The sequence below is a fragment of the Emydura macquarii genome, unplaced genomic scaffold (assembly GCF_026122565.2).
Source record: "Emydura macquarii macquarii isolate MOO-44397 ecotype Brisbane River unplaced genomic scaffold, CSIRO-AGI_Emac_v2 contig_1551, whole genome shotgun sequence".
NCBI lineage: Eukaryota > Metazoa > Chordata > Testudines > Chelidae > Emydura > Emydura macquarii.
In genome coordinates, this window is record NW_027131688.1 from 9,121,796 (window position 1) to 9,148,697 (window position 26,902).

The 26,902-nt window shown below is 44.1% G+C and overlaps 2 protein-coding genes across 7 annotated transcripts; both read left to right on the plus strand.

Annotated features, from left to right (window-relative positions):
* Positions 1 to 812: 812 nt before the first annotated feature.
* On the plus strand, positions 813 to 25,436 carry CDKN3 (cyclin dependent kinase inhibitor 3). Of its 6 annotated transcripts, XM_067554788.1 has the most exons (8): positions 819 to 892; positions 17,331 to 17,413; positions 18,308 to 18,363; positions 19,787 to 19,831; positions 20,952 to 21,174; positions 22,426 to 22,457; positions 23,683 to 23,786; positions 24,804 to 25,436. In XM_067554788.1, the coding sequence occupies exons 2-8, from the start codon at positions 17,340 to 17,342 to the stop codon at positions 24,888 to 24,890; spliced, it is 621 nt and encodes a 206-aa protein (XP_067410889.1). In that variant the 5' UTR covers positions 819 to 892; positions 17,331 to 17,339; the 3' UTR covers positions 24,891 to 25,436. The 6 variants fall into 6 exon arrangements, with proteins under 6 accessions (XP_067410891.1, XP_067410894.1, XP_067410889.1 ...); XM_067554790.1 differs by lacking the exon at positions 18,308 to 18,363 and having other exon boundaries at positions 813 to 892; XM_067554789.1 differs by lacking the exon at positions 19,787 to 19,831.
* On the plus strand, positions 6,886 to 8,193 carry LOC137157760 (uncharacterized protein F54H12.2-like). Its single transcript, XM_067555181.1, has one exon. The coding sequence runs from the start codon at positions 6,886 to 6,888 to the stop codon at positions 8,191 to 8,193; it is 1,308 nt and encodes a 435-aa protein (XP_067411282.1).
* Positions 25,437 to 26,902: the final 1,466 nt, after the last annotated feature.

Genomic DNA, 26,902 nt, shown 5'->3' on the forward strand with positions numbered 1-26,902 from the left:
CCCTCCCTCTTCCTCCATATGGTTGTGCTCAGCAGAGCAGGTGAGGCCATTGCTATGCCAAAGACAACCCCAGGGGCAAGACTGGCACAGCATGCACACAGTGTACAAAGAACTTTGTACCCTACAAGTGGGTTATGGTCACTCTGTGCCGCTCTCACAGGAAGAGCTTACTAGACACACAGAACACAGCTAACTAAAGAACAATACACTTTATGGGGGTGCCAAGAGCATCGACTTTACTATTCAAACGCTTCCCATTCAACTAGGAAAGCAAATGTAGGACTCTCCCCCTCTGCGAGTGAGAGGGCTGAGAGCAGGAGGCTGCCTCCCCTTGACAACCATCTGGAGCTCACAGGGGTGGCCTTGGCTAGCAAGGACCCTGCTGTCACCTTCACCCTTTGGCAGCCACCTTCAGAGAAAACCCTGCCACTGCCCCATCTCTTGGCAGCCATCTTCAGCCCCTGCCTCGGCCCAAGGGAATCCTCCACAACCACCACGGCCTGCCTCTTCAGCAGCGGCCATTTTGCCCCTGCACAATAGACACCTAGCAACCAAAACCCAGCGACTCCACCCCCACCCGACCCGCCTTTTAAGCGCTCAGCAGCCATAGCCCCGCCCCCTGCTCCCAGCTAACCAATCCGGTTAGAGCTTGGGCGCGCTTTTCCAAAGGCCTCAGGGAAGAGGGGGTGGGGGGTATTTGTATCCGGCGCGGCGCGGCGCGGCGCGAGCCGCCTGCAGGTGATTGGGGGAGAGCGGGAAGGGATTAACTAATGAGCGCCCTGGGCCGAGCCGAACCCAAGGGCGGGGGGCAGAGAAGAGAGGCCTGTTGAAACCGCCGGCGGAGGGCGGTTGGAGAAGGGGAGCCCGCCCGCGGCGCGGGAGGGTGAAGCTGGTAAGGGGGCGCCCGGCGCGGCGGCGGCGGCGAGCCCCGTGTGCTCGTCCGGCTCCTATTCGCTAGGCTGCTTCCTCTTCCCGGCCCCTGGGCCTGGGGACGAGTGTGCAGCTCCGGGGGGCGCCTCCCAGTCTCCTCCCGCCGCGCCCGGGCCGCGAGGAGCTGCGCCCCCCTCCTTCCTACGGCCACCTCAGCCGGGCCGGGGCAGGGATGTAGGGGGGGATGTGACCCCCGCTTCCCGAGCCCCGGGGGGCAGAGGGGGCGGGGTTACCCTCCACTTCTTGGGAGGGGGCAGCCCCCCCCCCCAGAGAAAACGTCCCTCTGTCCCCTGACCGCTCTGAACAGTCAGTCACTTCCGGCCTCCGTGGGTCAGTGACTGGGGGGGCCCGGGAAACGTGACCCCGGATCCGCCTCTTCCCGGGGGACATAGCCTGCCTCCTCACATGCTGTACGGCTTCGGCCTTAATGCACGTGTCTGTCCTCTCGTTCGCTCGCTCTCACACCCCCCACACGCGTGTCTTGGTGTGATGTACGCCACCTGCGAGTGGTAACCTCGATGGCGCAACATGCTGCAGCACGCTTGCCTCCCTTGCTAGGGCTCGCCCTGGTACAGCCGTGCCAGGGCTTTTTTCCCCTCTGGCTCCAGTTCGGAGACTTTCACGGGCCTATCCCAACCCTGTGCCAGTTTGGTGCTGGCTCTAGGTGTGACATTTCCACCTCCACTGTAAGCACGCCCACAGGCAGTGAATGTTCTTCTTCGCTATGTAGCCTGAGGCCCACACTGTTGCGTGCAAACACCCCATACCGTTCTCATTTCTTTCCCTTATTCCCCGCTGCAGGACACTATTTTTGTTTCTGCCATGGGTAGTCTGGCAATTGCTTGGCAGCATAACTGGATGGCTCAGATGGGTAATGAGTATGGAATCTTTATCAGCTAAGGTAGCAATTTGAATTCCCCCCTGGTTGTAGTGGCCAGAAATTGTTACCATCTAATGGCTGTTTGTAGTTTATCGTTTCAAATGAGCATGGTGGTCTCAGCCCAATTCACATGACAAACCATCATCATCCCAATTAGCAATAACTGTTCTGTCAATACGTAAGTGAAATATTGAGTGACTCGGAAGCTGGGAATGGGTGGCAGTGAATGGATCACTCAATGATTGTTGGTTCTGTTAGTCACAGAATATTAGGGCTGGAAGGGACCTCAGGAGTCCTCTAGTCCAACCCCTGCTCAGAGCAGGGCAAACCCCCAACTATATCATTCCAGCCAGGACTTTGTCAAGCTGGGCCTTAAAAACCTATAAGGTTGGAGATTCCACCACCTCCCTAGGTAACCCATTCCAGTGCTTCAGCATCCTCCTGGTGAAAAGTTGTTCCTAATATCCAACCTAGACCTCCCACACAGTGCAACTTGAGACCATTGCTCCTTGTTCTGTCATCTACTACCATTGAGAACAGCCTAGCTCCATCCTCCCTGGAACTCCCTTTAAGGTAGTTAAAGGCTGCTATCAAATTCCCCCTCATTCTTCCCTTTTGCAGACTAAACAAACCTAGTTCCCTCTGCCCCTCCTCGTAAATCATGTGCTCCAGCCCCCTAATTATTTTTGTTGCCCTTCCCTGGACTGTCTCCAGTTTGCACACATCCTTCCTGTAGGGAGGAGGTCCAAATTGGACACAGTACTCCAAATGAGGCCTCACCAATGCCAAATAGAGGGGAATAATCACTTAACTCGATCTGCTGGCAGTGCTCCTACTAATGCAGCCCACTATGCCATTAGCCTTCTTGGCAGTAAGGACACACTGTTGACTCATATCCAGCTTGTCCATTGTAACCCTCAGGTCCTTTTCTGCAAAACTGCTGCCTAGCCAGTCGGTCTAGTCTGTAGCAGGGCATGGGATTCTTCCGTCTTAAGTGCAGGACTCTGCACTTGTCCTTGTTGAACCTCATCAGATTTCTTTTGGTCCAATTTTACAATTTATATAGGTCACTCTGAATCCTATCCCTACCCTCCAGCGTATCTACCACTCCCCTGAGCTTACTGTGATCTGCAAATTTGCTGAGGGTGCAATCCACCGCATCCTCCAGTTCATTAATGAAGATATTGAACAAAACCGACCCCTGGGGCACTCCGCTTGTTCCCGGCTGCCAACTAGACATCGAGCAGTTGATCACTACCTATTGAGTTTGATGATCTAGCCAGCTTTCTGTCCACCTTATAGTCCATTCATCCAACCCATACTTTAACTTGCTGACAAGAATACTTTCGGAGACCATATCAAAAGCTTTGCTAAAGTCAACATATATCATGTCCACCACATTCCCCACATCCACAGACCCAGTTATCTCATCATAGAAGGCAATCAGGTTGGTCAGGCATGACTTGCCCTTGGTGAATCCATGTGTACTGTTCCTGATCACCTTCCTCTCTTCCAAGTGCCTCAAAATGGATTTATTTTTTGAAGATGGGAGTAGTACAAAGGGTACACTGTCAGTCAAGGGTCCACGTGACTGGAAGGCCCGCCTTACCCGCCTCTGTTACCGGAATTTCCGCCTCAATCGGGCTCCCGACTTCCGGCCCCGCCCCGCCGAGACCATGCCCCCTTGACCTTTAGGCCACGCCCCCTGACCTTTAGGCCACGCCCCTCACCCCGAGTCCCCACCCCACCTGGTCACCTGTCATCCGGTCCCTCCTCGGGGTATGACGTCCTGGTCAAGATGGACCAATGGGAGAGAGTTATCCTCCGAGAGCGGGATTGGCCCCAGAGGGGCACCTGACCGGAAGCGGGCGGTGTGCATTACATGCCAAGAGCGGGGGTTGGGGTGTTTGAATTTGTGCCAAGAGCTGAGATTGGCCCAGAAAGGGCTGGGGGAGGAGCGTGGCGTCCCCATCCCCCAAGCGGAGCGGGCTTAGGCCGTCCCAGAAGGGAAAGGTGCACCAATGGGGATGTTCGGACGGCGGCGGCGCAGCCCCCGGAAGTTTTGGGGCCTTTAAAGCGTCTCGTTTTCGAGACAGCGTGGTTCACAGCTCGTGGAAAAAAATGCCGAGAGGGGAACATGGACGCCTTCACCACCCCCGTGAGGCCTTCGAAAATTGTTTTGGCTCCTCAGTTCTTGGCCCCCAGGCTTAGAAATCGCCACCTTAGCGACAGTTCCGAGGAGGACAGCCCTGTGGCCCAGCCTTTGTTTGACACGCCGGAGACGCCCGACGAGCCTGATGGCCTCACGCTGACCGTGCCCCTGGAGGAAGGCGGATTGTGGGAGGCGCCGGCGGGGCAGGCCGAAGGAAGAAACGAGCCGCAGATAAAGGACCGAGCAGGGTTGGTGGGGGGTGTGTGTGTGTGATGGGGGTTAGTAACCGAGCCGGGTACTGTAAATCTAAAAAGCCAAAGCCAAGCCGTAGAGACTTACAGCTATTTCTTTTTTTGAAAAATCTCTCGACAGGTCGACGATGCCTTTTTACAGGCCTTTGAGAACATACACATCGATAATCCTGAGGGAGTAAATCAACCATGCGTCAGCTGTTTTTGCACATGTGTGTTACACCAATCTGAGAGGGAAGCAGCTGTAAAAAGGGGGTGTGTTAAACCAGGCTGTTAATAAAGATTGTCAGCATAACTATGTCTTTTCATACTTGTGTTACGCGCGACAGCCATGTCAACGAAGGCGGCTCTTTTAAAGCAAATATATTACACCCCTGGGGAAATTGGGAGCTTTGGAGGGGTGAACTCTCTTTTTCAAGCGGCCAAAAAGCATAGTAAAACTTTGAGCAGGGGGTGCGGTAAAAGCCTGGCTTTCGGACCAGGATGCTTACGCTTTACACAAACCGGCCCGAATACGTTTTAAAAGAAACAAGACGGTCGTTTCCGACGTGGACGCGCAATGGCAAGCAGATTTGGTGGATATGCAAAGGTTTGCCAAACACAACAGCGGTTTTAAGTACATCTTAACAGTGATAGATATTTTATCCAAATATGCATGGGCCTTAGGCCTCAAAAAGAAGACTGGTGGCGAAGTGGCCGAGGCCTTTAAAGCTATTTTTAGCCAAAGGCGTGTGCCTCAGAAATTACAAACCGATCAGGGAAAAGAATTTTTAAACAAACCTTTAAGCGGGTTGTTAAAGCGGCACGGCGTTTGCCATTTTGTTACTAATAACGAAGTCAAAGCTGAGGTTGTGGAGCGATTTAACAGAACTTTAAAATCTAGGATGTGGAGATATTTTACCTACCGCAACACCTTTCGCTACATCGAAGCGTTACCCGAGTTTATAAAGAGTTACACCCGGAGCTTTCACAGAACCATACGTGCCAGACCCGTCGATGTGAACCCCTCAAATTCTCTGAAAGTGTGGAAAACGGTATACGGAGACAGTTTAGAAGTAAAACCGGTTGTTGCCCCTTTTAGAAAGGGTGATCACGTGAGACTATCTAAAACCAAAGGTGCTTTTGAAAAAGGTTATGAACAAACATTTACCAATGAGATATTCATAGTGGCTCAAGCCTTAACGAGGGGACAGAGGCCTGTATATCGATTAAAAGATTACGCGGGTGAGGCAGTTGTTGGATCTTTTTACCCTGAAGAATTACAAAAAGTGAACCCCAAACGGGACAGGGTTTACAGGATTGAAAAAGTTCTAGCGGTGAAAGGAAAAGGGAGAAAAAAGCAGCTGTTGGTGAAATGGTTGGGGTAGCCCGTGAAGTTTAACAGCTGGGTGGAAGCTTCTCAACTCTGTGACGTTTAGACGCCTGTAAAAGAGTGGGAGGGGAGGAAAGAAAATGAGCGATGGAGGCTTTTACGTTACTTTACCTAGCAACGCCAGCTCTGGGGTTTTTCCCCAAAACACCAACTCGAACTTTACTGTACAACTAATTAAACCCTTGGATCTCCCGGGGGCCTGGGAGATCGGGTTAGTGGAAATACAGTACCCACACAGCTGGAACAACATCAACAAAGACACGCCTTTTGAAATCACCTATGGAGATAAAAAATGGAATTTCGTCCTACGACGAGGTTATTACTTGTCCATGCCCGAATTACTGGAACATATGAACAGCACTGTGGCTAGTCAACCAGGGGCACCCGAGATGGTGTTGAACTATGACCCCGTGCGTAGAAAAGTTAGACATAAGGCCGTTGATGAAGCTTATACGTTTTCCACGGTCGGAGAGTTGGCTAATATTCTGGGTTTGTACCCCAAGAGCCGTGTTAATAAAATCCTTTTCTCGGCAGACATCACAGGGGGTTTTAACTCTTTATATTTGTACACGGACATCGTGGAACATCAGTTTGTGGGAGACTTTTCCGTTCCACTATTATGCTGCGTGCTCGTCCGAGGAACAAACAACGAGTTTGTCACCATCACCTACGATAAACCACACTACGTCCCTGTCAGTAAACACCACATCGACACCATCACCATTGAAATAAAGACAGACCAGAACAAATACGTCTCATTTCGCTCTGGTAAGGTGATTGTCAAACTGCACCTGCGTCCCCGGAGAGAGCGAGGCTTCTAAAAAACAAAACAAAACATGGTAATCCTAAAAAATTATGGCGACCCTGTCATCTACAGCAACTATTACAAAGCCCAGGCTGGATACGCCCTCCCTGGTTATCACGGGTCCCCCGTGATGTACGGTGCAGGAGTGGGTGGAATATTCCGTAGTCTCTTCAGAAAAGCCGTACCGCTTTTGAGGAGGGGGCTAGAGATCATTAAACCCCACGTCAAAACCGCCGCTCAAAACATAGCTAGAGACGTGGTAGGTAATGTCACCCGAGCTGTTCTGGAGAAGCTGAGGAACCCACCCAAGCAGGAGGGGTCGGGATTGTTGTACATTAAAAGGAGAAAGAGTAGCGCTTCACACCAATGACGCACGGGTCCCCCAAAGCCCTTTAAAAGAAAGGCCGTGACGCACGGGGGCCGTCATAAGCGAAAGACCAAGGGAAAGCGTAGGAGACGCCCAGCACCTGGTAAAAAAGACATATTTTAATCACCATGGCTTTCGTTCACTGTGGGTCTGATGAATGTGCCAAATCCGAACTAGACTTGTTCCAAATAGCCCCCACCCAGACCAGCATCGAGAAAAGCATCTACATCGAGGTGCCACCGCTATCGGCCATTACGGAGGCATCCCCCCTCGACTTCTTTACAGCTGGGAACGGCATAGATTATATGGATTTAAACAACACACTTCTGAACCTCTGTTGCAAGATCGTAAAAGGAGATGGAACCGCCCTCGCCTGGGACGCCGCGGTGGGCCTGGTGAATTATCCCGTGGCGTCTATTTTCAGCCAGCTGGATGTCACGCTGGGAGACCGCCTCATAAGTCAAAGCAACAACTGTTATCTTTACAGGGCCTTTATAGAAGCCGTGCTCAATTACAGCGATGACACTCTCGCCACGCAATTTTCCGCCGGCCTGTTTTTCAAAGATGCCCCCGGACAACACGAAGACGTGGCGCAGGACGGCGAGAATCTAGGGTTTGTCAAGAGGTCAAATCTGACAGCCCAGAGCAGGACGATAGAGCTGTTGGGCCATCTGCACAGCGACCTGTTTTTTCAAGAAAAGCTTTTGTTGAACGGCGTGGACGTGAAAATTAAACTGACACGCAGTAAAGATGCCTTCTGTTTGATGGGGGTTGCGGCCGAAGGCTATAAGCTGTGCATCGTCTCAGCGTCCCTTTTTGTGAAGAAAGTACGGGTGGCCCCAGGCGTCAGTTTGGGGCACGCTGAGGCCCTGCTTACCGCTAATGCTAAATACCCTGTGGACCGTGTGGGAATGAAAGTGTTTAGCATCCCCGCAGGCAGCAGGGTCAGTAACCAGGAGAACCTGTTTTGGGGACAGCTGCCCAAAACGCTTGTTCTGGGGTTTGTGGATAACGACGCCTTCAGTGGTAATTACGCTAAAAACCCCTTTCACTTTAAACATTACGATATTAATTTTGTGGCCTTGTACGTGGATGGTGAACAGATACCCACCAAGCCCTTGCAACCGGACTTTGAGGCTGGGCGCTGCGTGAGGGAGTACATGAATCTGGTACAGACAGCCGGTAAACACATGAAAGATCGCGCGCTGCTCATCGACCGTGTGGAATTTGCACAGGGTTACACACTGTTTGCCTTTGACCTGTCTCCCGACCAGGAGTGCGCCGACCACTATTCCCTGATTAAAACCGGGAACCTGAGAGCAGAAATACGTTTTGCGAAGGCTTTGACGGCCACCGTCAATATGATCATGTATGGGGTTTTTGACAACGTCATAGAGATAAATCAGAGAAGAAACGTTCTGTTTGACTACATGTGAACATGGACACCGTGCAGCTCTTGCGTGTCTTATCAGCGGACCCTGACACGAAAGAGGGTTTCTTAGATGTGTTCCCTAGCGATTGGCTCCCCGGCGGCAGGCTGTCTCGGAGACCCCTGGGTTTGGTGGTCAACACGCATCCGCACAACCAACCGGGTGAACACTGGCTCGCCTTGTACCTGGCGGAGCGTGACCGCGGAGAGTTTTTTGATTCATACGGACACCCCCCGGACAGCGTGTTGTTTCCTAGAAGCATCATGAAATTTTTAAACAAAAATGCCGCTGACATCGCGTTTCACACTAGACAATTACAAGACCCTCGTTCCGTCGCCTGTGGCTACCACTGCGTGTTTTTTTTTACACGACCGTAGCAAGGGTTTACCTTTTGACCAGATTTTAAAATTATATTCTAACGACGTAGTGCAAAACGACCGGATGGTGGTGTATTTTGTAAGAAATATAAAAAGTAAATTCTTGGGCAAGCCCAGGCATGCCCAAAACATGTTTCAACATGCCCAGACATGTGTATCTTGTAATGACTTTTATAGTCGTGTTTCTTAATAAAGCGCCCCTAGCGAGGGGTTTTTAAAAAAACAAAATGATGTTTGGTTTTTTTAAAAAAACACACATAGATATTAAATTGTAAAAAATACATGCTTTTTTATTTAAAGCAAAAATACACCATTTAGAGCATGAAAAAAACAAAACATTACACACTGAGCCATTCAAAGCTTTTAGCCAGTTTTCGTTTTTTAGGAGGCAAAAAAGGTTTCTGATTAACCACGGCTGCAGTTTTCAGGCGTTCCAAAAGACCCCTGTTGGTCACGTTGCCCATGATGGAAGATGGCACATTTAGCTCCGCCATGACCCTCATCAACGTGTCCCACCCTTTTGGTTCGTGTCCGCTAGGAACGGCGCGCGTTTGGGTCATTTGGTGGTTCCTCTACGGGGTCATCTTCTATGTCAGGCTCCAAGGGAGCAGCTGGGGACCCACCTAGAGAGCCGGTTTCCACCTCCCCGTTCTCAGACGCTCCAGTTTGAAAATCTTCGCTAGGGGGCATTTTTTTTTTTTTTTTCTTCTCATCACCTTTATAGCCTTTTTAAAAATTTTTGCAATAACCCTGGACCGTAACTTTTTGGCAGCCATCTGTCTATCCCTCAAATGGTGTCCCCCTTTTTGGTTACACTTTAACAGTCGGGTACCCCTTATCGTGACTATCTGTGCGGCTTCAGAACCACCCTCTGGAAAACTGAAATATTTTTCAGTGTATTTATTAAGAGCTTTTGCATTATTTACAGGGTTTCTGGAAAATACAGCGCCCATCAGCTCTCTGAACGAAGTGTGATATTCGCCCATTTCCTCTCTCATTGAAGTCAATTGCGCTCTGTATGAAGCGGCACAGGCGTCCAAGTGCGCTCTGAATGAAGCGTCATATTTTCCCCATAGTTCTTTAGAATAACTAAGAACTGCATCAGACATATCGATGCCGGGGCCTGGTTTGCAATATTTCTCCAACACCCCAGCCTCGTAGGAGCTTTCAGCCCTTGCTTTTTTGATTCACAACCCCTAGAGCGAGTGCTCCGGGTTTGTGAATGCATGTGTTTTCGCTCATAGCTGTCTCAGGGCTTGGTATGGTGTCGTCCGCTGAGAAACTGGAGGTGTGGTGGTGTTTTTTACCAGAGTCCTTTGGCTTGACATATCTGAGCTCGGGACTTTCCTGTTGCTTCATTTGTGCGCCTTTGCTGTTTTGAGCCGACCTTGGAGAAAATTTCTGGTTCTTTGGAACTTCAGCTACAACAGCGTCAGGAAAGCAGGCCTTGCCTAATTAGGAAAACAAAATGTTCCAATTTAGCATCAAATATAACATTTTATTAGAAAATGTAACTGTACCACACCGGCTACATAAAATTTAAAAATATATATATATATATATTTACTGGACTTCATCTCTCTGTCAGGCTCTGACAGTGGTGAATCTTTCCTTTTCTTTTCTTTTTCTTTTAAGGCCTAAAGTTTTTTCAGGTTTTGACCGTACTATAAAGAAAAAAAAAAAAAATTATTATAAAATAGTTTAACCTTTCATACTATTACAGCTAACATGGCTTTTACCCTAGGTTCCCCAAAACCAAAATATGCAATAAATCCCCCCCCCCCCCCAACCATAACTATCTTTTTAAACATATGCTCAGAGTAAAAATCCTCCAAAATACTTTTTGCACATCTTTATCTCTAAACCCACAACAACTCAAAATACTTTTTAAAATACTTTAAAAAAAAAAATCCACAAGTATCTCTACCCCCATCCTGTGGTAAGACTAATTCCTGTAAGCAGCTTTAACCCCCAAAATACTTTTTTTTCAAGAACAAGCCCTTGCACAAAATAAACCAACATTTTAAAACACATTACCCCTTAAGGTAGCTCAGTGGTAAAACATGCTTTGCATGCATGAGATCCTGGGTTCAATCTGCAGTTTGTCCTGCTCTGAGCAGGGGGTGGGCTACATAATCTCCTGAGGTCCCTTCCAATTCTATGTGTTCACACTAAAAACCCTCCCAAATACTTTTCAAAAAACACACTGCTTAACTTAGCTCACAAAATAAACCAACTTTTTAAAACACATTGCCATGTGATCAGACTAAACATCCTCCAGTCAAGAAACATAAATAAACCAGCTTTTTTTAAAACATCTCAAACTTAATAAACCAACTTTTTTTTTTAAAAAAAACACCACCACAATACCACGTGCTTAGAGTAAAAATCCTCCAGTCAAGAACTAGCCCTCAAGAAACATAAAATCAACCAGCTTTTTAAAAATAAAGCACAATTTACCTTCTACCACAGGATACAAGCAAGCTGGAACATTTGTATCTGCATCTGTTAAATGAAAGACAGGCATAATTTGAGTTAGTATGATACCCTGCAATCTATTAAACCCTCCCCACCAATTATATAGTTAAAATAGAGGGCTTTACCTCCCTCTGATGAAAGGGTGCTTGAAGGGGTGGATTCCATAATCAATAGATCACACTGCAATAAAAACACCTATCATTCTTAGTAAGAATAGCATGAACAACAAAAAAAGCAACATTATATAATATATGTTAGAATAATCAAACATGCTACCTTTATTGCCTGCTCTTTCCACCTCCACGCCTGGGGGGAGGTTTGCAAGGAAAAGCAGGTGGGGTTACTTTACACGACTTTTATCCATAACAGTATGTAAATGTACACATTACCATTAGCACCCCAGAGACACTTATTTGGTTACAAAACACCTATAAAATGAATATTAATAACTACAAATGCATACAATTATACCCTCCCACTGTTTATTTCTTAAAGGATTACCATTCACCTATAAATTTTCCACTGACATTGTTTTTAAAAACAAGACCTTCCAGTGGTGGGAAAATAGATAATACTTCCCCCCTCCCCTTCAGAAGTTATCTGGAAGGAAAAAATAACAAACTCGAAGGACGATTTACAATATCGCTTCCTGTTATTTAGGCATGGCTACTTGTCCAGCAGTTTCAATAGTGGGAACTTGCACAGGAATGCCATAACCTATCCCCTTCAGAGGTTATCTGGAGAAATAACAAACTCTAAGGAAGATTCACAAAAACAAAGCTTCCTGTTATCTAGGCATGGCTACTTTTCCAGCTGTTTACATAGTGTCTGTTAGGAAAATTATTTTAAAAATCTAAGGTTGGGTTTTTTATATCATTCTGAGTCTTTCAAAGTCCAGTTAGCAAGGTGATTTAGTCACTATATCCCTTTTTTTTTTTTTTTTGTAACATGCACTGCTGGGTAATTTTTAATTTTCTTGTAGGGGCCTTCTTATAGTATTAAACAATAATGGCCATACATAAAAGACCTCCCCCTCTTAATGTTACTGTCTAACTGCAGGACCCAGCAAATAGCAATGAATGGCTTGGGTGGTTTTTTTTTTAAATTAAAATGGTTGTACCACAGTCATAGCTTTTAAAATGTTATTACAACAAATGTTTTTCAAAATATAAAAGGTATGTGATTTTTTATTTTGGTTGTTGTTAATATACTATTTTTAAATCTGTCATGACCCACCAATTCCTGAGGCTTTTATTTTAAAATGTTCACTATCATATGGGTGGGATGGTAAATCAGACCTGTGCCTCAAACATTCCTGGTTTCTTTGGTTTTTTTCCCCTCCCCACAGGCTTCTACTACAAACATTACAGCTTTTCGCTGTCAATAGACAAAGACACAATAGCTGGTTCTCACAAAAACCTTTTTTTATTAATTTTTTAAAAAACATGCTGCCACTTTGAAACATTTATTATGTACATATAAGGCCCACAAAGGTCATCTTACAGAAACACAGATAGTCACAAACCCCTTTTCAATACTTTTATTTACAGCTAGCAAGCCTGCTATTGTGTATAGAGCCTGTCACCATTCTCTAACTTAATCCTTTTGGATTTATTACAAAAAGCCTGCCTCCTAAGTAAGACTCTGTAACTTTTTGTGCGGACCAAACGGTTCATATAACGCTCTAAAGAGGCATCCTCCGGTTTGGTCATTTCTTTAAGAACACCGCATGGGTCTTGACCAAATTGTACAGCCTTTACCAACTCCACCTCATTATCTAAATGTTCTGCAGTTAAGCAGAGACACTTTAGAATATAACTTATGCCTATAATAGAATTCAACAGACTTTCAAAACATAGTTCAGCACACAGGTCCCGAAGCTTGCAGTTTATATCTTCTGAAGCCCAAGTCACGCAGTCATGGTCCCTTTGGCCTGGAGCGTCTATGACACAACCCTCACAATCTTCAAAAGGTTTTTCACTAAGACAGTAATTCAGGGTAACAGAAACAGCAACACGTACAATAGCCTGCATGACTTTTTTACGCTGACTCTGTGGCACTGGCTCAGCCAGTTCCATGCCGAGACGCCTCTTAAATGCCATATACCCATCATCCCCTTCAACGATTTCTTTCGGTGTTGAGCAGAAACAGGCAGGGTCTGGTTCATCTGTGCTGTCTGATGCAATGTTGTTTGTGGTCACCTGTCGAAAGATTTTTCAGAAAATGACATAGCTATAAGTCTCTACGGCTTGGCTTTGGCTTTTTAGATTTACAGTACCCTGCTCGGTTACTAACTCCCACCACACACACACACCCCCCACCAACCCTGCTCGGTCCTTTACCCGCGGCTCGTTTCTTCCTTCGGCCTGCCCCGCCGGCACCTCCCGCAATCCGCCTTCCTCCATGGGCACGGACAGCGTAAGGCCGTCAGACTCGTCGGGCGTCTCCGGCGTGTCGAACAAAGGCTGGGCCACAGGGCTGTCCTCCTCGGAACTGTTGCTAAGGTGGCGATTTCTAAGCCTGGGGGCCAAGAACTGAGGAGCCAAAACAATTTTCGAAGGCCTCACGGGGGTGGTGAAGGCGTCCATGTTCCCCTCTCGGCGTTTTTTTCCACAAGCTGTGAACCACGCTGTCTCGAAAACGAGATGCTTTAAAGGCCCCAAAACTTCCGGGGGCTGTGCCGCCGCCGTCCGAACATCCCCATTGGTGCACCTTTCCCTTCTGGGACGGCCTAAGTCCGCTCCGCTTGGGGGATGGGGACGCCACACTCCTCCCCCAGCCCTTTCTGGGCCAATCCCAGCTCTTGGCACAAATTCAAACACCCCAACCCCCGCTCTTGGCGTGTAATGCACACCGCCCACTTCCGGTCAGGTGCCCCTCTGGGGCCAATCCCGCTCTCGGAGGATAAACCTCTCCCATTGTCCCATCTTGACCAGGACGTCATAACCCGAGGAGGGACCGGATGTCAGGTGACCAGGTGGGGTGGGGACTCGGGGGTGAGGGGGCGTGGCCTAAAGGTCAGGGGGCGTGGTCTCGGCGGGCGGGGCCGGAAGTCGGGAGCCCGATTGAGGCGGAAATTCCGGTAACAGAGGCGGGTAAGGCGGGCCTTCCTGGATAAATATTAATACGTCCTATATGATTGATGATTTGACATTTGCTACCATGCTCAACATACATGTATGATTGCACTAAAGGTATAGTTTGAATGCTATATTTTATTTGACTGATTTTACTTTTCTGGTTATTTCAGGGTTGTTCATGGAAGCTTTTGTTTGACAGTAGTACAGAATTGTGAATTTTTTTCCAACAAAACAAAATAATCCACTTTTTACTGGAGGGTGGGCAAAAACCTAAGGTTTTAGAAATGAAATGCAATCTATGATTCACTTGGTAAACTCATTTATTCTTCAACTATTTAAAAATAAATAAAAGCACATACCTTTCTGTAGTGGAGATCTTGCACTTAAGTGCAAGAAACGTCTCCAGTCTAATTAGTTAGGGCTATCTCTCTCGTACCTGCCCACAGAAGCTGGTAATGTAACCAATTTACCACCTTTTTCATCACCTACTATGTGTTACAAGGGTTTGACCAAATCAGTCTGAATATGCTCAGTACATACTTGGTTGATGTAGACTTGGTTAGATAGAAGTGCAACTCATAAAAACTGACAATGTTCTGAATTCAGCTGTTGTGTCTTCCCTTATTTTACTTTCTCATTTTTAATGTAGCCTCCTTCACAAACAGATTTGGGTGTTCAGTTTAATTTTTAGAATAGCAGGAAGGATCTCAGGTTTGCAGTCTATCAACCAGATTTTAGACTTTTTTTTGCAGGTGGAAGGGGAATCTAAACCACTGACATCCATGTTGGGGGCCAGCCACATTGGATATGTATTGGAAAGGTTCTACAGCATCTCTGAATTGTGTTTTTTTTTTAGGTTGATTTTTGTGGTTGCAGTTGTTTTAGTTAGTTCAAGCGAGATTTATATTACTGTTGCAGTCTAGGTGGTAACCTGTAATCTGTGAAATCCCTTCAAACCCTGTTTTAATTGCTTTTGTAAACTTAGTGTCTGTCAGTTTCCTTGTTATGCAAAACATACTATATTTTGATGAAAGTTCTCCTTGTGCTTAATGCAAATTTCAACATATTTATGCAGCTAACTGCCATAATCTTCCTGAGTTCCACCACCTGTAGTTGAGAGGTGGGTGTGAGCTGTCCTGTCCTTTTTCAGCCAGCAAACCAAGAGGCGGCTAACAGTTGCAGGAAAACTTTTAGACTTCTACATTGTGCTTTAGGAGGCCTGTCACTACTTTCTCAACAAGGCTTAACTAGTGTGTTAAACACCTATATGCCAGATGTTTAAGATGAAAACACTTGAAGTTCTGTCATCCTGTTTTCAGTTTATCAAAACAAGACTATTTTGTCATTTTTTTCCTTTTTGGGTGGCATTTGCAGCTACTTGCACAATATTCTGCAGTTTTCGTTTCAGACATAGAATCCTTAGCATTAAATAGAGATGCCTTTTTTTCTATGCACAGATGCTTGTAGCTGTTATTGGGTCATTCCTAGCAGTCTTGTACCAATGTTACTACTGATTCTAGCAGCATGTATTAGTGGACTTGTAAATTAAAAATCTGTGTGGAGCTATATATAAGGTGAAGTGTTTCTCGTTTTGTGCTACACTGAGGGGGATGAGGTTAGCATTAAAAAAAAAACTGTAGGCTCAAGTCTTTGCCTTTCAGTTGTTAATAACATAATTGCTAATCTCTGGATGACCAAAATGTTGAAGAGCTGTTGGAAGGCTGGGAACAGAGACTTCAGTTATCGTTGTGACTGGTCTGATGATAGCATTGACAATGTCTTACTTGCAGGATCATCAAACTAATCAATGTTCTCGTCATCTTTTTCAATAGACAGTTTCATTTGATGGATCATCTGATCTTGAAGAATCCAAGAAGCTACTTTCCACACTTTGAGCTGAGCATATATCCTATTGTGTACATCTTGCTTTAGATGGCTTATGTTTTCATTATTTCTGTCCATTCGGTGACTTGTTTCCTATCACTTCCTTCAAAATTAGGCATGCTAAATCAGATAACATCCTACACTGACTAACAAATTGCTTGTATGCAGCCCTTCCATTCACTAGCTTGAATGCAGAACAACCATCTAATGAGATCAGTATGGTGAAAATCATAACATAAAATAAGGTAGCCTGGTTTATTCTGAGCTGTGTCATCAGGTGCCATGCCAACCTTCTAGATCAGTGATCCCCAAACTTCTTACATGGTGCCCCCCTTACCTCTATCTGGAGCCCCGCTCTCCCCTGAGGGGCCAGGAGCAGGGCCACGTCCAAAGCTGCAGCTGGGAGTGAGACAGCAGTCAGGCTGAGACCGGGGGTGGGGTGGGGCCTGGAGTTGGGCCAAAAGCAGAGCCGTGGTTGGGGCCAGAGGCCAGGGCTGCAGCTTGGGACAGGTTTAGGGCCAGGAACAAAACGGGAGGCAGGGCCAGGGGCCAAGAGCGGAGATGTCCCATCTCCCACCGGGGTTGGCCCAAGCCCCGCCACGGCCCCCTGAGCATTCTTCCTCGCCCCCTTAAGGGGGTACACCTCACAGTTTGGAGTCCTCTGTTCTAGAGTCTAGCTAACCTAACCCTACACCCTCTACCTTCTAATGATTCACTGCTCCGTCCGTTCCCCTCTCATGAACATCTAACAACAGTTGATTCCACCTACTAGCAATGCACCTCTCTGTATCACCATTGATTCCCCTCTCGCTTCAGAGACAGTTCTAAAACTTGTTTCAAAATAGGAACAAGAACCTTGATGTGCTCATAACCTTCAGAAAAAAAGTTCAGACACTGAACTAAAATTAGAGACTGTTTTTAATATCCAAATATTATATCTAATAATATTTCAAGTGTGTTATAGTCATGTGAATACTTCAGAATGATAGGTGGTTAAAAGAGACCCTAGTGTAACTTATTTTGCTATTTAAAACCTGGGTTTTTCACAATCCTGATGAACTATTTACCTAGCAAATAGCTACAGACAAGTATTCAAAATATTATACAAGCTTGAGCATGTAGGTAGTGGCTAACATTCAGTAATGTTGCAGTCTGTGGTCTTCAACTAAATCTTTGAGCTATATCAGAATGGTCTTATAAGTAATGCAACCCATATGAACCGTGGTAAGCTTTTACTAAAGAAAAAACTCATCTGCTGTAGTGTGCATGCAACACAGCAAATGTTGACAAACTATTCCTTATAGCAATTACTCTTCTATTAAAGACTGGCGCAATGCAAACGAATGAGTTTGATTCATCTGATGAAGAACCTATTCAAGATGATCAGACACCATTTCAGATATCCTGGTAAGACCAAAAAAAAACAAATTTTTTTTTTTTGACCAGAAGAGCCTTTGTAGTCAGATACCCATGTTGTAGATGTTTCACTCTGCAATTTCTGGCTTTGCAGAAATAGCCTGAGTAACGTATTTGGGGTTTGAAGAAAACTGGGTCTCAGTATGTATGCTGTTTGCAACTAAATATCTGCAGTAAATGAGGGCCTAAATGTACATAAAAGCATACTGCTGGACAATGGATAGTACCTGTCCTAAAGAAACATGCGTCAGTCCACTGTCTTCAGTGATATTTCAGAAAAGTCATAAAAATAGTAATGAAATCAAACACGGGACTTAAACTAGCAAATGTAGTTGTCATGTAACCACCATGGCTTACTTCAACCTGAAGATATTAGTCCAGATTCTGTTTAAAACATAACTTGTGAGTGACTAAAATTCATTTACTGTATTTCCCAAGTAACTTAATTATTAATCACTTCTGACATACTGTGTTGTAGCGTAAGAAGATTTGATCCATAACTCCTAAGGTGGAGGCAGCATGGATTTAATCAAGTAGTAAAAGGGTTTGGACTGAAGTATTGACGCTTTTAACATACACCTCCGAAGAGTTAGAAGCTCTTCAATCTCTCTGTGTGTGTGCCCGTGCACACAATTCATATACCTCTTCTCACCTAAGGGTGTGATACATGTGATCAGAAATATATTGTAGTAGCATGGAGATATGTGATTCTCTTTTATTAATAAACACTATAAAGTTTTCTGGCTGCAATTATTGCTATCCAAACTGAACTATTCGTGAATTTTTCCACACCACACTGAGAAGTAGTTGTCTAGTGTTGAAAACTTGAATTCAAATTATAAAATACTGTAACTTAAATTTATATTCTGCATTTTCTTCTGGTAGGTTAGCCCTGTCGTCCGGCTATTGTTCTCAGTTTCTGGGAGTATGTTCTCTGCCGGGTAGGTAGCACCAGTTTTGGAAGTTTGGTAGAAAGCATATTTTAAAGCTAGGAGGAAATTATGCTGTCTCCAACCATCTCTCTCAACCCTTACTCACTTAGTGGAATGATATACATGCTGTCTGAGCACACAGTATTGGAAAGAGTGGAGGTATCAGATCTCTTGGTTTGATGCCTAAGATTGTTTTGCCTAATCCAGAAGAAGTGATGAAAGGTAACTGCTGATAAACTAGTGTGCTTTCCAAATTGGAGTACCTTGTCTGATAGTAAATGGCACTGCAAGCTGGTGAAATGGGACTACTCTGGCAAAGGCAAATTTTTCCATTTTAGGGAATGTCAAACTAAAAATCACATTTAAAAACTCCTATACTGTTACTAATTCCTTAAATTGTTATAATGTAAAGTATTTCACCTGTTTTTAACCACGTGCTCTTTACTGCTTATATTTCTCCCAGCTTGAAATCAGTTATCTCTATCTCATTCTCATGCATTAGTATTCTGTCGTAATGTTCAGGTTGCAAACGTCAATATGGGGATTGTTTAGTTCCAAACAGAATTCCACTTACACTTTAACCACACGTGTGTATAAAAAAGTGTTAAATATTTAGGCTTTGGAAAATCTGTTTAATACAAAACTTGTTTGAAATGTTTGTCTTTAAACTACCTGACTGTGTCCCTTCTTAACTCATGTCTGTTCTTTAAACACTGCCTGCCTGCTCCACCAAATTCCACTTGTGGGAGGCCAGCAGATAGCTTCCTACTTGCAGGATCCCAACACCTCATCTTCAGAAGTGAACAAATGTCTCCCAGAGTGTGCCTACTTCTAAAGGTGGTAAGGGCAGCTTTAAAGTTAGTGGACCTAGAGGAGAGGAATGGTTTGAGCAAGCAGTACTTGGAGCACACGATCTAGCCACACACATTTGCCTTATACACCATAGCACAACCCAGGCAATGGCCCCTGGGTTTCAGGAGTTGCTGTGCCCATTTTCTGTCCTGATAATTCTCATTGTTGGATATAAGCATCATGTTAAAAGGACTTTTGTAGCTATTTTTTGGGAGATGAAGTAGGAGAAAGTAAGGTAATGACAATGACACACCAAAAACCCCAAGAGGGAGGAGAGTTTAATATCAGTTATATGCTAGAACCTGTGGGGAGGGAGGGAATATTCCTACTCATAACCCTACAACTATCTCGCTGATCTTTTGCCAGTCTCTTTAAGTGTAGACCAATTAATCATGTCAGAATCTCTTTCAAGAAGGCATAAAAACTAAAATTTAGTTACAGGCTTAGAATAGCTGTCCAGTTACTATATTAAACAGATGATGCTTCTGTCTGCACTGTCATGCACAACTACTCTATTTACAAGAGTGAACTGTTTTTTCAAATTTTCTATTCCCTGCAATTCACTTCAATTTTATTTTAGGTTGTAGGTTTAAGGATATTAGAAGAAATCTTCAGAAAGATCTAGGTAAATCTATATAAAATATATATACACGCACTCTCCCTCTATCTATATATATGACCTATTACATTAATTGTGATCTTTCCTTTTCATATTGTAAGTAAGCACTTTCAAATGCACAGGATGAATTAAAGTGCATAACTTTACTATTTTAGTTGTTAAAATCTTGCCTCTCTTAGACTGGAGATTGTATTGCATAATCTCTAATCAGCAAATCTGTGTTTCTAGATACCATGTGTATCTTCTTAAAATAAAGCAATTGTAATGACTCACTGCAAGCACTTAAGATGTGCCATCTTCATTAGCATTCAGAGTTTCCCTTTTACAAATACATAGCATGTTAGAACATGTAGCGTTTCCTTTTACTGAGTGAAAAGTTCCTGCTGGAATATTTAACAATTATGTTTCTCCAGTATGCTCAATGTACTTGGGGGAATGCAAAGCTGTGGGCACTGTTTACTGTACTGAGACACTTTTGCAAGAGAAAAACATGACCTTTTACATAGGTTCGCTACCAATTGAGAGTACTCAGCACTGAGCATGTTCAGCCCATAGCCAGTCATCTCTAGTTTTTTCCTGTACCATAACAGGAAGCTTTGGTAATCCTAATGCAGGATAGCAAACTTCCCAAGAAGAGCTAGTTCAAAGCCTAAGCACAAATACTTCTAATCTTTATTTCAATAACTTGCCAACTCCAGGATCCCAGCAATGAGCATAAGCACAATGTTCATGGTTAACCCTACAGTTCTTCTAGTGTGTGTGTCAGCTGGTCATGGGTAACCTTACTAGAACCAAAATGTTAGCTGAACAGCAGCTGTGCTAAACATGTCTCCACAGGTCACTGAATCATGTTTAACACTGAGATAGTTAATGTAAATTCTCACTCTCGTGTTCTAACATACCTCTGCTTTCTAGCAAAGACTTGTGTTGTGTCCGCAAAACTCTTTTCATGACTGCTCAAATATGACCATCAAAGTGTAGATTCAGTTAATGCTGAGAAAAATTTTTAGCTTTTGCTGATTGTCTCCCATTAATCCCTGAAGTTGAAATGATTAGCAGTGTTTGTCTAAGTAGATCTTAAGCTTGCTAGGTTTTTTTATTTGCAAGTGTCTTGGTTTGTTGGCAGAAGAATTAAAGAGGTATGGGACACAGGATATATTTGTGCTCTGTACCAGAGGAGAACTCTCAAAATATCGGGTGCCAAACCTACTAGACTCCTACCAGCAGCATGGGATTATTGTGCATCACCATCCTATTCTTGATGGAGACACTCCTGACATTGCCAGCTGCTGTACCATTCTGGAAGAACTAAGGGGCTGTCTGGAAAGCAACCGGAAAACGTTAATCCAGTAAGTTCCCATTTCCTTCCTATCGCCACACATTTATATAACAGTGCACCTATCAACGTCCCTCCAGGTGAATGAACAATCAAAACTTTAACGTACAATAAACAATGACAAATGACAGTTGGGTGGCTTTCTTTACGGTTAATTCAAGCTGTGTGACATTCCCTCTCTTTCTCCATGTCATCTTCTGGAGCACACTTACCACTTCCATTTCCTTGGCCCGTTCAGTGAGAAATGATCCCAGGCGACAGGCATGTAGGGCTGGCCACCTGCAGGCGCCCCTCCTTTTCCCAGCTGGTCTAGTGGGGTGACTCAGGGTGTACTACCTGAGAAAGTGACTAAAATCCATAGCACTTGCCAGGGTGGTGTCCTTTGAGCCTTTAGGAAACACTAATGGCTACTAATCAACAATCTAAAGTGCATACATTCTACTACTCCACTGAGAAATGGACTTTAGACAGTGGGGAGGCATTTTGACCCAGACATAGGATGAGGTATTTCCATTGGATGCAGTGTTTCTTCTTTCTCAGTGGGCACAAGAGAAGCTAGGGGTAGACAATCTACCAAAATGATCCAGTCTAGCTTTCTGTGAATCTAGAACACAACTCTTTGTGGAGGAGGATTGGGGGAGTCCCCCAGTTTTTACCAAATGAGTGAATTTTCACACACCTCTAATGTCCCCCGCCTGTACTGTGAGCCTTGTTTCCTTATATCATAGGAAACTAGTGGAATTGTGTTCAAAGGTATTTTTGAATGAATTCTCTTTGCACCGAGTTCACAAAAGAGGGACGTCACTTCCAGCCATCTCGATCTCTCACTCTGATCCTGCAGGGAGCTCTGCAGGGCAGGCCCCTGTGCAGAACTCCACATCACTGCAGAGGTCCACTCTGAAGGAGCTCGTTGCAGATCAAGGTGTATCTAACTTAAATGGAAGGTGGAGCCTGTTTCTCTTCACAGAGAGAGAATACATACAAAGACTGGTGAGGAAAAGTAGCCGTCAAACATTCATCTACACCTGCGTGAGAACTAGAGAAGTTGTGATGCCTATGAAAAATCAGCTAGTTAAAATAAAGGCTTGAATTGTAGATGTGGGTAATTTTATCTATGATAAAATAAAATTGCAAGTAAGCCTATTAAAAAAACCATACTTTTGATTTTATTAATCTCTGCTGCTACTATTGTTGGCTTAGATTATAACTTCAGGTGCTACTGCACTTTCAAAGCTTATTAAAACAAGTCATTCTTTTCTTTCAGCTGTTATGGAGGACTTGGACGCTCATGTCTCAGTAAGCATCTTCCCTCTCCACCCCTCCCTGCCCCCCATGTCAGTGCTTAACATTGATACAACTTAGCCACATCCTTCTCTGGTAATGGAACTAAAATATAAATTAGTCTGGTGCCTAAAGTACCAAAGTGCATTATGAACCAGGGGCTTCTGAGTTGGAAATGGAACTTGGCTCCCTTGTAGAGTGGAGGCCTTATGGAGACGGGTGTGGAAAAAGGGAGACATTTAATAGCCTTCTACAATAAGATTGGTTGAAGAGTGCTAAGTATGATCCTGAAAGTATACTTAATTTAAAGTTCCAATTTTAAATTGCTATATTGTATATTGTTTTATTATAATGTATAATTGTATATTATATATACACTATATATTATAATATACAATTATATATAATATACAATTTAAATATACAATTGCTACTACATATCTCAACCCAGGGTTGAAAAAGATTGGTTAAAAAGCCAGAGAACACTGCACCATAGCTCTAACGTGCTCTCAAACATGGGAGTCTGGAGAGACCTCCCCTTACAAGTCAGGCAAGAACAAACCTGACTGTGACACTCTGTCTCCTTTTCCACACCTTCACTGTGATTTGCCTCCATTCCTGTCAGGGTGGGGACTGCACGCAGAGCTGGCCGAGCTCCCTGCATGACCCTCAATAATGGGGAAGCAGGAGACAGAAACCTCCTGTTTTTTCTCAGCCTAGCTCTCTCCCCAGTGCCTGAGGAGTGCCAGAAGCTGCAAACACCTCAGAAGGGGAGCGGAGTGGAGCTGAGACGACAATTTCCCAAAAGGCAACTGCAGCCCTGGGAGATGTTATGGGGCCAAACTGTTAGTCTAAAGTTTTGAAATTAAAATTTGGATTTTCCCTCCTAAAAGCTCTGCAGTCAGTAAGGCTGGGAACTGCTGTGGAGGAAGGGAAAACTGAACATAAGAATGGCCACACTAGGTCAGAGCAATGGTCCATCTAGCCCAATATCCTGTTTTCTGACAGGGGCCAATGCCTGGAGCAAACTTCCTCACTGTTAATGACTGACTGGCCTGGTTCTGCCCCCAACTGCAGCCAGGCTGAAGTATCCATTGTAACAGATCAGTAGACATTAGTCTGAAGAAGAAATTCCAGTTCTGAAGTGGCTGAGACACTCAAGCACAAACATCAGTGAGCAGAAGTTTTGCTACATACCGAGAAGATTATTAGAATGCATACTTGTCTCTTTTCCTTACAGTAGCTGCATGTCTTCTGCTTCAATTATCTGATGCAGTGGAACCCCAAGAGGTAATAGAGAGCCTCCGCGATTTAAGAGGATCTGGGGCAATACAGACAATAAAGGTAATGAGGCTGTACCTTTATCAACAGCCTTGATTCTTAAACTTCTCCCCAGCTCACACTTGCATATTCGTTCCTACTCTAGTTGTCATTTTCCATCTATCTGTCATCCCTCTGTCCAGATCCCAATGCTAGCATAAACCTACTCAGATGAATGCATAGGTCTTAAAGCCAGACAGTGTACACCAGTCAAGATCTCACCAATGGTCATTTAACTTCTAGATCTAATGTTATTTTAAATGTCATCTGAAGACAGCAGAGTGGCAGGGAATGCTGCCTACGGCTGGTTGAAGTAGCTGAATAGGATTTGGGAAGCAGGCACACTTCAGCCAAGTAGGAGTGGAGAGCAGAATAAACACTGTTTACTGAAGCTAGGGAGAGGATGGGGAGCCACCCCTACTTTTATTAAATATGGGGGATCTGTTTTTCTTCCCCTGATTACCTATGATATTTTTTGAACACTTGTTATGCAGTTTACATCATTTGGAATCTTTACTCAAATGTGAAGGGCCGACTAGCAGTCCACATAAATAGTTGTACCTTATTATTCAGCTTGGCAGAAGCTGTGTTCTACTTCTTGGACTATATGCAAAAGGAGCGGCGCTACTGCTACTATATATACACAAGTGAAGCAGTTTCTCCTTTAATATTTCAGAAATCCATGCTAGCAACCACCAGAACTGAAATATTTCCAACCTCCCTATAATAGGAACACAGGAGCTGCCAGACTGGATCAGACTTAAGGTCTGGTATTCTGTCTCTGCCCTAACAGCGGCCAGCACCAAATGCGTCAGAATAAGGTGTAGGAATCCTGCAACAGGCAGATGTGGGATAATCTGCCCCTCCTTCCCGAATTAGGTCTTATCCTAACCTGATAGCTAGACTTGCCTAAACTACGAAGCATTTAATTACTTTTAAAAAAACATATTAACACATTTGTCACATTCAGCACTTGTGCTTAGAATTGGTTTGTTGTTAAGTGGACAGCTCTTGCTCTAAATCTGATTGTACTTTTTTCAGCAATACAACTATCTCCATGACTTTCGAGAGAACCTGACTGCACATCTGTCAACAAAAGATGCAATATTAAGATCAGTATCACGATAAACTAATATTGGCATTGTAATCTACTTTGGTGTACATACCATACTTTGGCTGAGTACAAGTTCTGTATAAAAAGACATCACACCTACATGACCTTTAATACCACTTGATTAGTCACTGCTTCTGGCAAAGCATTATCCAAACACCCCAGTCTCTCTACTGTAAATAGATGATGGATGCTAGAAAGGGTCTCATGAGTTATAGTAACATTCTGCATTACAAATTTCCAAGGAATAATTTCTAAATTCATACTCTACAAGTATTTCCACATATTAGGGGGAAAATGCTGTGCTTGTGGCTAGGTCCCCTCCATTTCTAACTGATTTGTTTAATACAGTAACTTCAATGGTTCACTGTTTATGCATTAATTCCCTTCACCATGTATATCTATATTCATGTGATGATACCAGTATACAAGTCTCAAAACATTCTGAATTAGTATTTTGGTTTTTACATTTTAGCTTTCTGTATGTTGGTTGCAGTGTATGTATTTACTGAGTGAAGGGTAGTACAGGGATGTCAAATGAGAAATAAAACTAATGCATTGTCTTTGTACTTTTTTTCTTGTAAGTACTCAGTGGGGATAGTTGGGGGTGGAAAGAGAAGGAAGCTTGAAATGGGAGTAAAAAGATCTGGTAACTTGTTAGCAGTCGCCAACTGAGGTCTAAAAGCCACGGCTATTGAGAGCCAGAAAGGACCTCCTCCTACTTTGCTGTTCTGAAGGATTTTGGAAATGCTCCAGAGCTGTCGTCTATTTCTTTCCACAAGCCCATGACTAATGTAATTTGATGGCATATGCTTGTGGGGATGGTCTGGTTCAGTACTAAACAAATAAGTCACTATTGTAGTTGAAATGAGTGAAATGTGATCTAAGACTTGGAGTAAAAAAAATACTATTCAAACCTTTGCCATTGTGAACTGGAGTGGGCTAGTTAATTTTTTAATAAGGAAAAAACATTTTCTATTAAAGTTTAAGTTACATCAAACAGTAATGACTACTTGTTTCTTATGAAAGCAAGTACGGTCAGACTAACCTTTGCATGTACAAAAGCACTATAGAGCAGAATAAGTTCTTCCTCTGAACAAAATTACTGTTCCTACATTCATAACTCACTGGTATTTAGGGCCCTAATTGTGCCACCTCTTCTACCTGAGCCTTAACTTTAGGTGTGTGTGTAGTCCCATAGGAATCAAATCATGCACATGGAAAAAACACGTGTAGGACTGGGGTCTAGAGTACTGAGTTGAATTCCATTTTAAGCACCTGTTAAACTTACTTTTAAAGATAAAACTGCACTTGACTTTGTAAAAACATTGGGGGGGGGTTTCATTATCTCGCTGACTGCTATATTAGAATTACTGTTTGCAAGTAATGTCTTTTCTGTCAACCCCCTCCCACTCAAAGCTTCTGCAGGATAAATTATGTCTGCACTTACACTTGTTACTTCTGTTAGCTACCTGTCCATGAGGTTGCATAGGTACAGCTAGGGCCACAATCTGGCTTGCAGAATTGTAGTGCTACTGATAAGCAAGATAGAAGAACCCAGCTTGACTCTCAGATCTCAACCCTAGTTTGTGGAGTTGGTGCAAATCCAAGTTTGGTATGGAAGTCAATGAGAAATAGGGAACTCTAAATCAGCTCATTTTTCAGGATAAGACCATTTGCACACCTTCACTTGTAAGTAGACAGTGAAGTGGGGAGACTTTTAAACAGTCTACTTTTTTTTTTTAATTTCTATATTTTATGCTGCCTATAACGACACATGAACAGCAAGCTACATTTGTTAAACCATCTCCAAGGCTATCTGAAAAAGCTTCCACTGGCTCCCTTACAAGTACGGAAAAGAATACATGGTGCAGTCTAAAGCCTAACTAGTTTACAATTTGTTGGGTAGAAATTACCCTTTACAGATGCACTGGGTACAAAATGAACTGGTGGGAAATTTAGAATATGAGACTGATGCTGAGAAACTTTTATTGAATTGAACAACAGATGCAAGGCTGTCTACTGTAAT

Bases quoted from the DNA above. Each gene is read 5' to 3' on its own strand.
- LOC137157760 (XM_067555181.1), top strand. From the start codon at position 6,886: ATGGCTTTCGTTCACTGTGGGTCTGATGAATGTGCCAAATCCGAACTA.
- CDKN3 (XM_067554788.1), top strand. From the start codon at position 17,340: ATGCAAACGAATGAGTTTGATTCATCTGATGAAGAACCTATTCAAGAT. The intron at 18,364-19,786 runs GTAGGTAGCACC...ATTTTATTTTAG, and splicing joins GGGAGTATGTTCTCTGCCGG to GTTGTAGGTTTAAGGATATT. The intron at 22,458-23,682 runs GTAAGCATCTTC...TTTTCCTTACAG, and splicing joins ACTTGGACGCTCATGTCTCA to TAGCTGCATGTCTTCTGCTT.